Source organism: Clavelina lepadiformis, chromosome 4 (genome assembly GCF_947623445.1).
Source record: "Clavelina lepadiformis chromosome 4, kaClaLepa1.1, whole genome shotgun sequence".
In the NCBI taxonomy this organism is placed as follows: Eukaryota; Metazoa; Chordata; class Ascidiacea; order Aplousobranchia; family Clavelinidae; genus Clavelina; species Clavelina lepadiformis.
Window position 1 is genome coordinate 24,667,717 of NC_135243.1, and position 12,610 is coordinate 24,680,326.

The window sequence follows — 12,610 nt, forward strand, 5'->3', positions numbered from 1 at the left end:
GGAACCTGCGCATGTGCAACAACACGTTTCCAAAATACAGCCAATGGAGCAGGTCCCATCAGCTTGCGAGGAAATGAAGCCAATGATCCAGGATCTGCGGCAAGAAGTTGACACCTTGCGTGAATCACTATCGGAGATATCGCGGAGGTCTCGTCTTAACCACAATCACCCATTTCTCCCCCGGGAATCACGCACGTGTTTTGCATGCGGAGAAAGAGGACACATCAGTCGATATTGTCCTCAACGCAACCGCCAAGGAAACGCCAACGGTGCGGGCACAGGTGTCCGCCCCTGAATCCATCACCACAACTAAAACGAGAATTGGTCACTTACAAGATACAGACTGTCTCTGCAGAACAATATAGATTTAAAAGTCTGCCCTTCAAATGTTCGATTTCTTGGCCCAAGCGGAACCGTTATCGCGATTGCAGGAAAAGCGAAGCTAAACTTCACCGTTGCCGGAATAGAGGCCACTCGTGACGTTTTTGTTGCGGAGAACTTGTCGGAGTCTTGTATTCTGGGTTTGAATTTTCTTCAAGACCATGGTTGCATCGTTAACTATGATATGATGACACTCAAGGCTGGAGGAGGAACATTACCGCTATTGAGAGAACCAGATGTTGAGCGGGAAGTTGTAATTGAAGTGATTCGAAGACGGCAACCTGCTTTTTCACTCTCTAAACGTGACCTTGGCAAAACCAATATTCTTACAGTATTGACACGAGAGACGCTGCACCGATATGCCAACACCCGAAAAAATGTCAGAAGAAAATAAACGAAAGGTCTGTCAATGATTGCACTAAGAAGCACAGTTTTCCATTGCCACGGATCGATGACTGTTTGGATCAACTGTCGGGGTGCAAATATTTTACCACACTGGACCTTAAATCTGGTTACTGGCAAATACCGATGAATGAAGGCGGCCGTGAAAAGACAACGTTTACTTCGCCAAGGGCTTTGAAGCAGGCATAAATATTAAATTGCTCCAGCTCCAGCTCCAGCTCCGGAGCTCATTAATACCACTGCTCCGGCTCCAACTCCATTACGTCAAAAACTGAGTTTTAAGTATGAACGCTCAATTAGGATTATCTAGCGTTTCAAAATAATCACAAACAAAACAACACAATCAATGAACACAAAACATTTATTTCTGCACAAAGAAGTTCAAAAACCATTCGTGCGAAGAAATAATATTGCATCTCCCAAGTCTTCTTTCATCGAGCATCTTAAATCAGAGCGAATGATGCGCAATGCGGAGAAAAGTCTCTCCACACTCACTTGTGTTGGTGGCAAAGCTGTAACTGAGTACGCCACTTTTTGCAGAATATCTGGGTACATGGAAATTGCATCCATGACAGCCACTTTTGAGGACCTATCAATATTTTCCATATTTGATAATGCATTGGTAAAGTCCATTTTATACCTACGAAGTGCACTTCCATCTGTAGCTTCTGCTGCAGTTTTGCGACGTTTTGCCCGCCGATCTAGAATTTTTTCAAAGTCCTCATCTTCTGAGGTGGGTGAAAAGTTTGCTGATTTTCCCACCTTGGTTTGATTTCCACCTTGTGACAGATTTTTACCTAATCTTCTTTCTTCATGATCCTTCATAGACAGAGCAATTTCGAGTAAAGTAGCTTTCCCTTTTGAATGTTGCTCATCATTTAATATTAACCTGTACATCGGGTCAACATATACTGCTGCAGCAGCACATCATTGGCGAAAAGCGCCTGCTCACGACGCTCCATGGATGTTCTTATGGCATCAGCCAAATTGCCACCAATTTGAGAAAACTGGAAAAGTAGTTTTTTCCATTCTTTAAAAAATTGGTTTTTCTCTTTAAAATTGCATCAATTTTCGGAGTTCTTGCAGCTGTCACAACCTGGCGAATTTTGCTGATCAGTGAAGCAACATGTCTCACTTTTAACCCATCACGGATTGCAAGCTGCAATGTATGGGCAGCACATCGCATATGCGACATGTTTTTAAACTCTGAATGGTATGCAAAAGCCAACGTACTTATTTCATCTAAAGTTGGGATGCCCTCTACTTCAACATCATCTTCATTTTCATCAACAACACAGTCTTCAGCCAATTTCTCAACTGCCAGAGTCATGTTGGAAGCATTGTCGGTTACTATTGCCAGTACTTGTTGCTTGGATATGTCAAAGTCATTGAGAACATCTTCAAGCATCCTTTTGATAAAATCGCTAGAGTGTTGGTTCTCTGTGTCTATTACTGCCAATGTAAAGATGCTCACTTCATTTTTAGAGTCAACAAACTGAGCATTTACTGCAAAATAGTTTATTCTGTGTCTTGTGCATGCATCCAGTTTCAAAAACAAAAATTTATCTCTTAAATCCTCTTTTAATTTTTTTTTCTGTTTCTCAGCCTCACATACAATCATATTTCTTATACTTGATAGTGAAACACCAAGTTTTTCAGCCATTTCTCCATGCAAACCTACAAATGCCGGTGAAGAGAAGAGTGTAAGAGCTACACCATTATCCACAACCAATTGAATGAGATGTCGTTTGAATTTTTCTTTTGTCATTGACACATTAATTTTTTCACTGTGGAAGTATTGCGAAAGCATTTGTTGTTTACTTGTGCTGCTGTCTTGAATATCTTCTTTGTTCTTTGGTTGCTCTTCTTCAAGAACAGTTTTGAAAATATCAGGGTGATGCCGTTGTATGTGACGTTTCAAATTGAACATTTTTAATCCTAATTTGGCTGCACAAATTTCTTCATTTTTTTCAATTTGACAAATATAACCCGGAAGATTTCTGGCTTTTTTTACTCATATCGTTAGTACAGAATTAAGATCTTTTAGTGCCCTAAAAGGATGTGTACTAAATGATGCCGTTATTCTTAGCTTTATTTAACGTAAATCATTCATCTGAAATAATAGAATAATAGTAAAGCAATAATAAGAGAAAAGCAACACAACCTCACAGCTCGAAAGATGTTCGTTTGACACAATACCAACAGTGAAGTAGTCGTGTCTACGAGTAAGAACTGCCCGAAACAGAAACGAAATACACGAAGTAATTAAGATAAAACGGGGCGAATTAACTAAGGAATTTTCATTACATTTACCCCGGCCTATATAATAATAACTGTGGTTATTATAATGGACTTGGTATATACATTGGCTTGGGCTTGCAATAAGTACGTAATCAAAATGACATATGCCGAACGCGTATCGTATACGTGCTGATAGGTAATACAAGTTAGTCTACATACGAAATATTTCACTGTTCGCCATAACGAGCTGGAGGTACTCCTTTGTTGGTTCGGCTTGATCGGCGAAGATTTCTTTCTGTCGGCATGTTCTGTATTTCTGGTTCGTCCATGACAGGAGCATCGTTTTGGACTTCAATGTCTGGTGAAGGGTTGCTTATAAATTTTTCTGTGACGGGTATTTCGTCTCTGCTTGGCGCTTCTTGAGGGCATGGTGAGAGATCGTTCAAAGACACTGTAGATTCCTGTCCGTCTGGCCGTCGGACGCGTGCATACGTTGGATTTGTATCTATCAATTCAACTTCGTCTACCAAGGGATCGTATTTGCTGTTGCGTACAAAACGTCGGAGGTACACTTTATTGGGAGCGATCAGCCACGATGGTATTGAAGGTCCCGAGGTAGAGCGTCGGTCAAAGGAGAAAAATCTTTGGTGAGGTGTCACGTTTGATGCCGTGCAGAGCAACGACCTTATGGAATGCAAGGCTTCAGGTAACACTAGTTCCCACTGGGATAATGGAAGTTTCCTTGACTTGAGTATTAGCGTAACTGTTTTCCAGATGATACCGTTGTATCTCTCCACTTGCGAATTTCCAGTGGGGTGATATGGGGTTGATGAACTTGTTGCAATTCCCAAGTTTCGAAGGTGAGTGCGAAGTTCGTGTGATATAAGAGAGGGTCCACGGTCAGAGTGAATATAACTGGGTAATCCAGTGAGGGTAAACAGTTGATTCAGGCCCTGAATCACTGTTGTCGAGTTCATATTCGGACATGGCACGGCGAATGGAAATCGTGAGTACTCGTCGATTATGGTTAAGATATACTTATTTTTAGACGATGAAGGTATCGGTCCTTTGAAGTCGATGCTAATTCGTTCCATTGGTTTTGTAGCTTTTATTAACGCCGTCTGGGGAGGTCTGTAAAATCGTGGTTTATTTTCAGCGCATATTTTACAGTTCGAACATACCTTCCGTATTTCGTCCGTTGAAAAAGGTAAGTTCTTCATGCGAATAAAGTGCAACATTCTGGTGACTCCAGGATGGCCCAGGTTATTATGGATGTCTTCTAGTTGACTTGGTTGATAGATAGAGGCGCTGGTTGATCTTGAGAGACAGTCTGCGACCGCGTTCATTTTGCCAGGACGGTAGCGAATTGAGTAATTGAGAGAGGCAAGTTCCAAACGCCAAGTTTGGATTTTATTGTTTTTGATTTTCGTGCGACGACGATTGTCAAGCATGTAAGCTACAGATCGCTGGTCAGTTACTAGTTCGAAGCTTTGGCGTTGTAAAAGATCCTTCCATTTCCGAGTAGCTTCGATGATTGCAGTCGCTTCTTTTTCTATAGCTGGATACTTCAATTCACTTCCGTGCAACATACGTGACATGAAAGCGACCGGTCGTCCACCTTGATTTAGAGATGCTGATATCGCAACATCTGAAGCGTCACACTCAACAACAAATGGCGTAGTCTCATCAATGGATTGTAATGAGGTAGTGGCCAGTTCCGTTAGAAGCTGGTGAAACGCTTGCTCAGCTTCTTCACTGAGGGGAAAGGACTGGACCGTCGTTAGTGGTTTCACTTTGTCGGAAAACCGTGGAATCCACTTCGAATAGTAAGACAAGAAGCCAAGAAGGCGTTGTAGAGCCTTTTTGTTCCGTGGGAGAGGATATTCTTGAAGTGGCTGTAGTCGGTCAGGATCTGGTTTGATTGTTCTGTATTGAACTTGGTAGCCAAGAACGTTGATTTGAGAAACCGATTTGACAGTCTTGCTTTGATTGAATGTTAAGTTTCGGCGTTTGAATACGGTAAGTAGTTTTTGGACATTGTTGTCGTGTTCTTGTTGTGTCCTGCCACAGACCGTGACGTCATCTTGGTATGCAAAAACGTCGTTCAGATTTTCTTCATCAATGATGCGGTCGATTGCTCTCTGGAAGTTGATCCCTCCGTTTGTGACGCCATATGGGATTCTTTTGTATTGCCATAACTTGCCATTAGCTTCAAACGCTGTGTAGACACGGTCGGCTTCCAATATCGGAATCTGATGATATGCGGATTTCAAGTCAAATTTTGAGAAGACGGAATACTTTGCAAGTTTATTTATCAGGTCATCTATTCTTGGAAATGGATATGCATCTACGTGAGTGTAAAGGTTAATCGTTTGCGAGTAGTCCACACACATTCGGGTTTTTCCTTCAGTGCGAACAACTACTATCTGTGCTCGCCACGGAGACCGACTGAGTTCAATTACATCATCATCTTGCATTTTTCTGATTTCTTCTCGAATGAATTGTTCGTCAGGTTTGCTATACCGCCGTGATTTGACTGCAATAGGTTTGCAAGATTTTGGTAACTGTGGAAATAAGGTTTCCATTGCAATAGTGGCCGCTGGTAAGGCACAGACTATAGGTTTGGATAAGGTAAAGTCTTCCTCAATACCACCGTATTTGATTATAAGCCGATTATGCCGTTTCTGAAATGCTTGGCCTAGGATCACGTCGCTGCATAAGTTGTCCATGACACCGAGTTGTACGTTTTCGTATTTGCGGTTGTTAACGACGATGTCGGTTGCGCAGGAACCTAACATGGTACATCTTAAGCTGCTTTGTGCCATAGATACTTCTTGGCGTGTTGGGGTTATTGGAAGATTCAGTGATTTTGCGGTGACGGCATTGATGTAGTTATCGGAACTTCCAGAGTCAACCAGAGCGCATAGGTTTTGATCACGTATTGATATCATTAGCGCCGCTTCAAGTAGGTTGTGCGGATAAATGGCACACAAGGTCGGTGTAGCTTTTGCTACTGTGGCGACGGTTTTCGAAGGGTATTTACTTTTACATACCTTCAGGAAATGTCCAATTTTTCCACATTTGTTGCACGTGAGATGTCGCGCTGGACAAGATTTCCTCTCATGAAAGTCATAACCGCAAAAATAGCACTTTTTCTTCTTGAAAGAAGCTGCGATATACGTCGTTGTCTCTTTAAGCTGCTCACCTTGATTCTCTGTTTCATTTTTGATATGATGACTTTGCGGGTTTATGGAGGCCGATGAGCATGTTGTGCTGTGCAGGTTGTATGCGGAGGCATTCTTGATCGCCATGTCTAAAGCGTTTGCTTGGTCCACTGCTGATTTGAGAGAAAGGGTCGTATTTTCTAGAAGTCTTTGACGGATCGAGGGAGATGAGAGACCGTTAATAAATGCATCTCTACAGAGTTCTTTGCGATATTGTTCTGCAGTGACATCTTTGCACTGGCAGTTTTTGCTAAGTATTTGTAACGTTTGCATGAACTGCGTTGGGGACTCGCTTGGTTGCTGCTTCCTCGTTGCCAATAAGTGGCGAGCAAAGATTTCGTTCGGTTTCTTGACAAGTAAATCCTGCAAGATTTCGATAGCAGAGTCGTATGTATTGCAATCTTCTATAAATTCAAATATCTCCGCGGACACAAAATTCGTCAATAGTTGAAGTTTGTTGATAGGAGGAGCTGTAGAAATTTGTTCTTGCGCAAGTTCAGCTAGGAAGTTATCAAACGTTCTTTTCCAATGTTTCCATGATTTGCTGGCGGTTTCGCAGTTGATGTCAACTTCTAGCTTGGCAGGTTTCAGCGCACTTGTTTTAGACATGTTATTGTCAGCCTACAAATTACGTTAAATAAATTGTACTAAATGATGCCGTTATTCTTAGCTTTATTTAACGTAAATCATTCATCTGAAATAATAGAATAATAGTAAAGCAATAATAAGAGAAAAGCAACACAACCTCACAGCTCGAAAGATGTTCGTTTGACACAATACCAACAGTGAAGTAGTCGTGTCTACGAGTAAGAACTGCCCGAAACAGAAACGAAATACACGAAGTAATTAAGATAAAACGGGGCGAATTAACTAAGGAATTTTCATTACAGGATGGATTAGCATAAACTAAATGGATAAACTAAAGTTGGATAAACTAAACAAAGGTAATATCCACAATTTTCCTGCTGCATCACTGGCTAAAGGAACTACGGTACTTTCAATCTAAAGACCTGAGTGAAAACTATAAAATCAGTCAGTCAGTAGGCAGTACCATTGGTAGCAGCTACGAACATGTGACTGCTCTGCTGTCAAATCTCCAGCAACCTGAGTTAGTTAGAAAAGGTGGCGCTAAAGAGGCAACAATTCTTAATTTTGTGAAAGGTTGCTTTTAAATTATGTGAATTCAGCCTATAATAGTAGGCTAGTAGCATAGCATTTTATGAAATACATCGGACCCGGAGCTATTTTTCAAACAACTGGCTCCAGCTCCTGCTTCAGCTCCATTTAAGTAGAGCTCCGGGGCTCCGGGCTCCGGCTCCGGCTCCGGCTCCAGCTTTAAGTATCGAATCAGCGAAGCGTAACACTGCGTCATGATAACTTCCTGATTATTGTTTTAAGTTGTGACGTAAGTGTTTTACTTACCTTTTTTGCATGCGTTTAGTTTGCAGTATAAGTTTTCATTAGCGTTTATTATTAAGTCTACTAAGATCAATGCTGTAAAATGGACGTCTTAATGCTGTTGCTGAGCCAATGTTTTGTCTAAATGTAATCGTTCAAAGAAGCTTCAATATATAGCTTCTTAGAAGATGCTTCAATACAAGGAAGTGCTTTAGCTGGCTTCGGCATGGTGCCCACTGACATAGTAAACAATCTACGCTGACGGGAACGAAACTTTTTGCTGGCCCAAATCTCAATATTTTTGAAAATTTTGTCTAGAAATCAATCAAGTGAAAATGCTGAGGCCTGGTTTGAAACATTGCAGTCTTGGAAACAGCGGTGCCAGAGAAGACCCAGCAAAGCTAATACTTGTATCACAACAATAATGTGATGTCGTTGTCCGTATTATACAAGCCAGAAACGTTTACAAATTCTCTTTGTTGAAAGTTACCCGGCTCGTCCTTTCAATAGTTTCCAAGTTAATTAGTGGCGTAACGTAACAAAATACCAGCACAGAGCTCAATCTTGTTTCATTTATTTTATATTTCCATGATTTACTCAAGTTTCAGTGCAAGCTTCCACTGCAAGTTGATTATCATGCCATTACATCTCATGCACCATGGGACACATATTCGATGCTGCAGTGAAGCTTACTCACAATTTATCATCTTCATGCAAATTCCAGGTATTCTGGTCACAGAGGTAGATTGTGGTTCGCTGCCGCATCGAAACAGCCGACTAAAGATGAAATTTCATTAGTTGAGGAGGAGCACAGACGTCACTGGGAGTCGATTGATGAGCTTGACTCCATGCCAGATTTTCCAACCTCCTATCCCGTCGGATGTCTCCTGGGTTGTGTCGATGTCAGAGAAGTTTTGTCGCAGGAAGACTACCGGGAGTCTTATCCTCACTTGTAATGAAAAATGGGTGTATATGGTAGTTGAACTTGACAGGTTGACCACTTCACTACAATGTTTGCTTGTTGAAATGTTTATTGCGGGTGATGATATATGAGTCTCATAAGGTCGTTGTCTGCTTTTCTCAACCTTGGACTTAATTGTTCACCTTGACGGTTTATTGTCTTGTGAAGGTGACAACAAAGTTGTCTAACTTGACACTGAACTTCTTTAAATTGAATTCAACAGTTTTTTTCACAAGAATGACAACTGTATAAACTGATTATATTGATCCTTCTTTGAGCGATTACATTTAGACAAAACATTTGCTCAGCAACAGCATAAAGACGTCCATTTTACAGCATTGATCTTAGTAGACATTTTCCTTATTGATAACTGCATAATAATAAACGCTAATGAAAACTTATACTGCAAACTAAACGCATGCAAAAAAAGGCAAGCACGACATCTACGTCACAAATTTAAAACAATAATCAGGAAGTTATCATGACGCAGTGTTACGCTTCGCTGATTCGATACTTAAAGACGAGATTTCCAAATCTTATTTAACCCGTATATTACATTAATTATAATGTCTTCACAAAAGTAGACATGACGTGGTCTTCGTTTATTTCATCGATTTCAAATAAGACTTGGGAAGCCATCTTTGCTCTTTCCATCTTTCTTGCTCCACACAAGCAAGCATCCAACCACGATGACGAATGCTGCGATGACGCAAACTAGGAACGACCAATCGCCTTCACCGGCTACGACTTCGTACTTCTCAACATCTGACGTAATAAATGACGTCAATACAGTATAAGGAATGGAAAAATTGTTTTGACTTTACCTTGACATGCTTCTCCATCTTCAGCGAGAGATCTTCTCTCATAACACATGCACATGACGTCATCGTTACGCATCTCACACACGTCACTGCAGCCACCGTTTGACTATAAAGAAAAGTAACAAAGATAAATTGAAAATCTTCCTCAAGTATGTCACGAGAGATGTTACCTCTTCACAACTCTTCTTCTTGCTCTTGCTGATGAAGATAGGTCCGGATGCAACAAGGAGCGAATTAGGTGATGCCACGTCACGTTTCTTCGTCTGGTTACCACTTGGCTGATTGTGACATGAAAATTAAAAGCTTCATGAACGAACACAATTAGAATTTTCAAACAAAGGTAAAACAAAAGAATCCGTTGTCACAAGCGACCACTGCTTACCCCGGCTGGACATCCAGCGTCAACAGTCTCGTGACATATTGTGACGCGACAATAAACATAGATTGCTTCCTCTTCATTATTTGACCACACGAAGGCTTTCAAATTGAAAGCAGCGTACTCTTCCATGTAGTTCCGGTCAATTTCAATTGCGTCATCAGATTCAAATGGGTTATTAGCTGGGAAACTTTTAAAATAAAACAGAAAAATCAAGAAATGTGTAACAATGGTTATTATTACATCTTAACCTGGTCACCTGTTTTTAATGATGTCATATCTTGTTCCTTCATCATCAGGGTCTTCACTTGGTGTCGCCCAACATTCCTTTAACTAAATTAAAAATGTTATCTTAAAATGACGTCATCACTGACGTATAATGGCAATCTCAGGGAAAATATTTGTAAGGATCAAGATTAGGTAATTCCAGGGCACATCGTTTCAAACCTGAACATGCAGAGCTTCGTCAGGTGTACTCAGTTCCACTTTTGTGTAGACGAGATCCGGAACCTTGACCTCAGCCCCCGCATCCAGTTTATCAGAATAAGACTGATTTTTGGTGAAGTACATTTCAACTCCGAATCTTCCTTCTTGTTCAACAGAATCCAGCGCCACTTTCCTGTTGAAAGTTGTTCAATGCAACGAGCGTCAACATGTTGCAACAGACGTCGAACACTCACTTGATCTCGGGAACAATCGCTCCAGCTTCAAGCAGTTCTGTCCTGTTGTACTCGCACGTCAGGTTGAGACATCCATCAACGTAGCGCTGGATCGGTGCAGATTCGTTCAATTTAGAAAGACATCGCAGAGGAAAATGCGCTTTGATGACGTCGCCTATGACCTAAGTTGTACGTCACAGAAACATTTTAGTATAAAAAGGCTGAAGTCATTATAAAATTTGATTTAATTTTCTTAATGAATTGGATAAATGATGATGAATAAATCACCTTCAATATAGAACATTTGGACAGGTCAAGATTGAAATTTGGATCACTCGCATCTGCCCTACATTCGGGGTCAACTGAGTTCACATCGTCAACAGGAGTTGCGCTGATGATGACGTAACCATCATCATTTCCGCACAAGTCGATGACAGTTTGGTTTGATAAACTACAAACACCAACAGCATGGTTATGACGCAGAGAAGTCAATTTTTGTCAAAATAGCAAACAAAAGTTTAGCAAGATTTATGAATGCAGTTATGATTTTGGTGAAAATAATTTACTTAAAAATTTAACATTAAATGTCAAAACCACCTGATATCGACATGGCCTTGACTTCCGCAAAAAAGTTCGTTCGCTGCTGGTGGAGTTGTTGGAACTTGTGGCAAAATATCATAAAAACGACGGTTAAGCAAGAATTGTAAATCTTAAATTTTAAAAATAACTTTGCTCACTTGCTTCAAATGTGATTTGAAATCCTGTCGCTATACCACTATCGCCAGAAGCAAATTGTATCTTAATTTCTTTTCCTGTGATATTGAACGGGGCCGGAACGACGCTTGTTTCAATATAAGCCAATTCCGTTCCTTCATCCGACATTATCTGCGTCATTGTTTGGGAAAACGACGTTCAATATACTAAGCTAACAAAGTTGAAGTAGATGTTGTTTGAATCGCGTTAACTAAATTTTAAAGTATCATGAAAAAGCAGGATATAGTTTGGCACTCTGAAGGTTAACTTCATTTATATTTTTCTACACGAGCTTTCGAAAGCGTAAGCTTGCTTCTTCAGGTGTACTGCGAAACGGCAAAAATTATTTCTAAATTGCTAGGTAAAGATCTGCTTGTAAACAACAAACGCAATTGTGACGTAACATACACATGCATGCAAGCAAAGTTGAAGTAATTGTTCTTATTATTCTTACAGAAAGTTGATCGTCATAAACTTCAAACCTGGAATTAAAAGACACGGTGTAAGTTGTTGATTGGCTGCTCTTTATCACCGTCTTCTGGACGTAATCGACTGGATAATCTTGAGGAAAGGATGGTGACTGCACTTCTATCAGTGGCACGTCCTCAAAAACTTCCGAAAATACGTTCGAATATGGCACTAAAAGATAAAATCATGCACTTTTGATTAATTAATAATCCTCAATTTAATTTTTTGGATTTGTTTTCCTCAATTATTTAAGTGAACAAACCAAATCAGAAATTTCATTTTTCCAAATTTTAGAGCAAGTCAATATTTCTCGAGTACAAAGCAAAGGCGCTTGCAAAGCAGTTAAATTTAGGTAAAAACTAAACTAATTGATAATGAGCAGCCTCAAGAGCTGTTTTAAGCAAATTAACAATGATTACAACAAATTGACTTTCTATTTGTGGCCGTATCGACTCTCTTGTGAAATTTAAATCTTATAACTTGTGGTCAACCGCAAAACCAATGAAAAACGCCAAAACTCTTATTATAAGGGTCAAGGCAGAAAATAGCAGCCAACGAGCGAAGATAACAACGAGACCATAATAACAAGAGCACAATCTCAACCAACCAATGAACATTCAGGCAACGCAACAACCAGCAGACATTAAATGATTGTTGGCACTACAAGGTTTAACTCAGTAAATGTTAGTAACTTAAGTTTGTGGTAAATTGAAGCTTTCCTTGACTATATTAATAAAACATGTCAATAAAATCCTTTCACTGATATATTTACTGACAACTACTTTTTTAGTTGTTTCTGTTATCGTGATGTAATAAGAACCGCCATCTTCGTCATAATTAAGCGATAAATGTACGTTTTTAGGCACTTATTTTTAGCAATAACTGCTAAACCACTACATAATATTAATACAATTCCTTTCACCAGT

At 40.1% G+C, this 12,610-nt stretch overlaps 1 protein-coding gene and 1 long non-coding RNA gene across 2 annotated transcripts in view; one reads left to right on the forward strand and one right to left on the reverse strand.

Annotated features, from left to right (window-relative positions):
• The window catches only part of LOC143452881 (uncharacterized), a 106,511-nt gene extending 93,901 nt beyond the window's left edge, over positions 1 to 12,610 (forward strand). The window contains exon 2 of the long non-coding RNA XR_013115113.1: positions 12,215 to 12,610. This is a non-coding gene — a long non-coding RNA (uncharacterized LOC143452881). The remainder of the gene's footprint in view (positions 1 to 12,214) is intronic.
• Positions 8,879 to 11,508, reverse strand: LOC143452073 (alpha-tectorin-like). Its single transcript, XM_076952906.1, has 10 exons — positions 11,201 to 11,508; positions 11,061 to 11,124; positions 10,752 to 10,914; positions 10,485 to 10,645; positions 10,252 to 10,423; positions 10,064 to 10,137; positions 9,811 to 9,994; positions 9,599 to 9,706; positions 9,432 to 9,534; positions 8,879 to 9,372 (listed from the first exon to the last, which is right to left on the reverse strand). Exons 1-10 carry the CDS (start codon positions 11,355 to 11,357, stop codon positions 9,224 to 9,226), a joined length of 1,335 nt encoding a protein of 444 aa, XP_076809021.1. The 5' UTR covers positions 11,358 to 11,508; the 3' UTR covers positions 8,879 to 9,223.

What these genes read in the sequence shown, in the direction of transcription:
- LOC143452073 (XM_076952906.1), bottom strand. Translation starts at nt 11,357, where the DNA reads ATGACGCAGATAATGTCGGATGAAGGAACGGAATTGGCTTATATTGAA. An exon ending in CAAGGCCATGTCGATATCAG is followed by an intron (nt 10,915 to 11,060) that starts GTGGTTTTGACA and finishes TGGTGTTTGTAG; the next exon opens with TTTATCAAACCAAACTGTCA. An exon ending in AGATGGAGAAGCATGTCAAG is followed by an intron (nt 9,373 to 9,431) that starts GTAAAGTCAAAA and finishes TTATTACGTCAG; the next exon opens with ATGTTGAGAAGTACGAAGTC.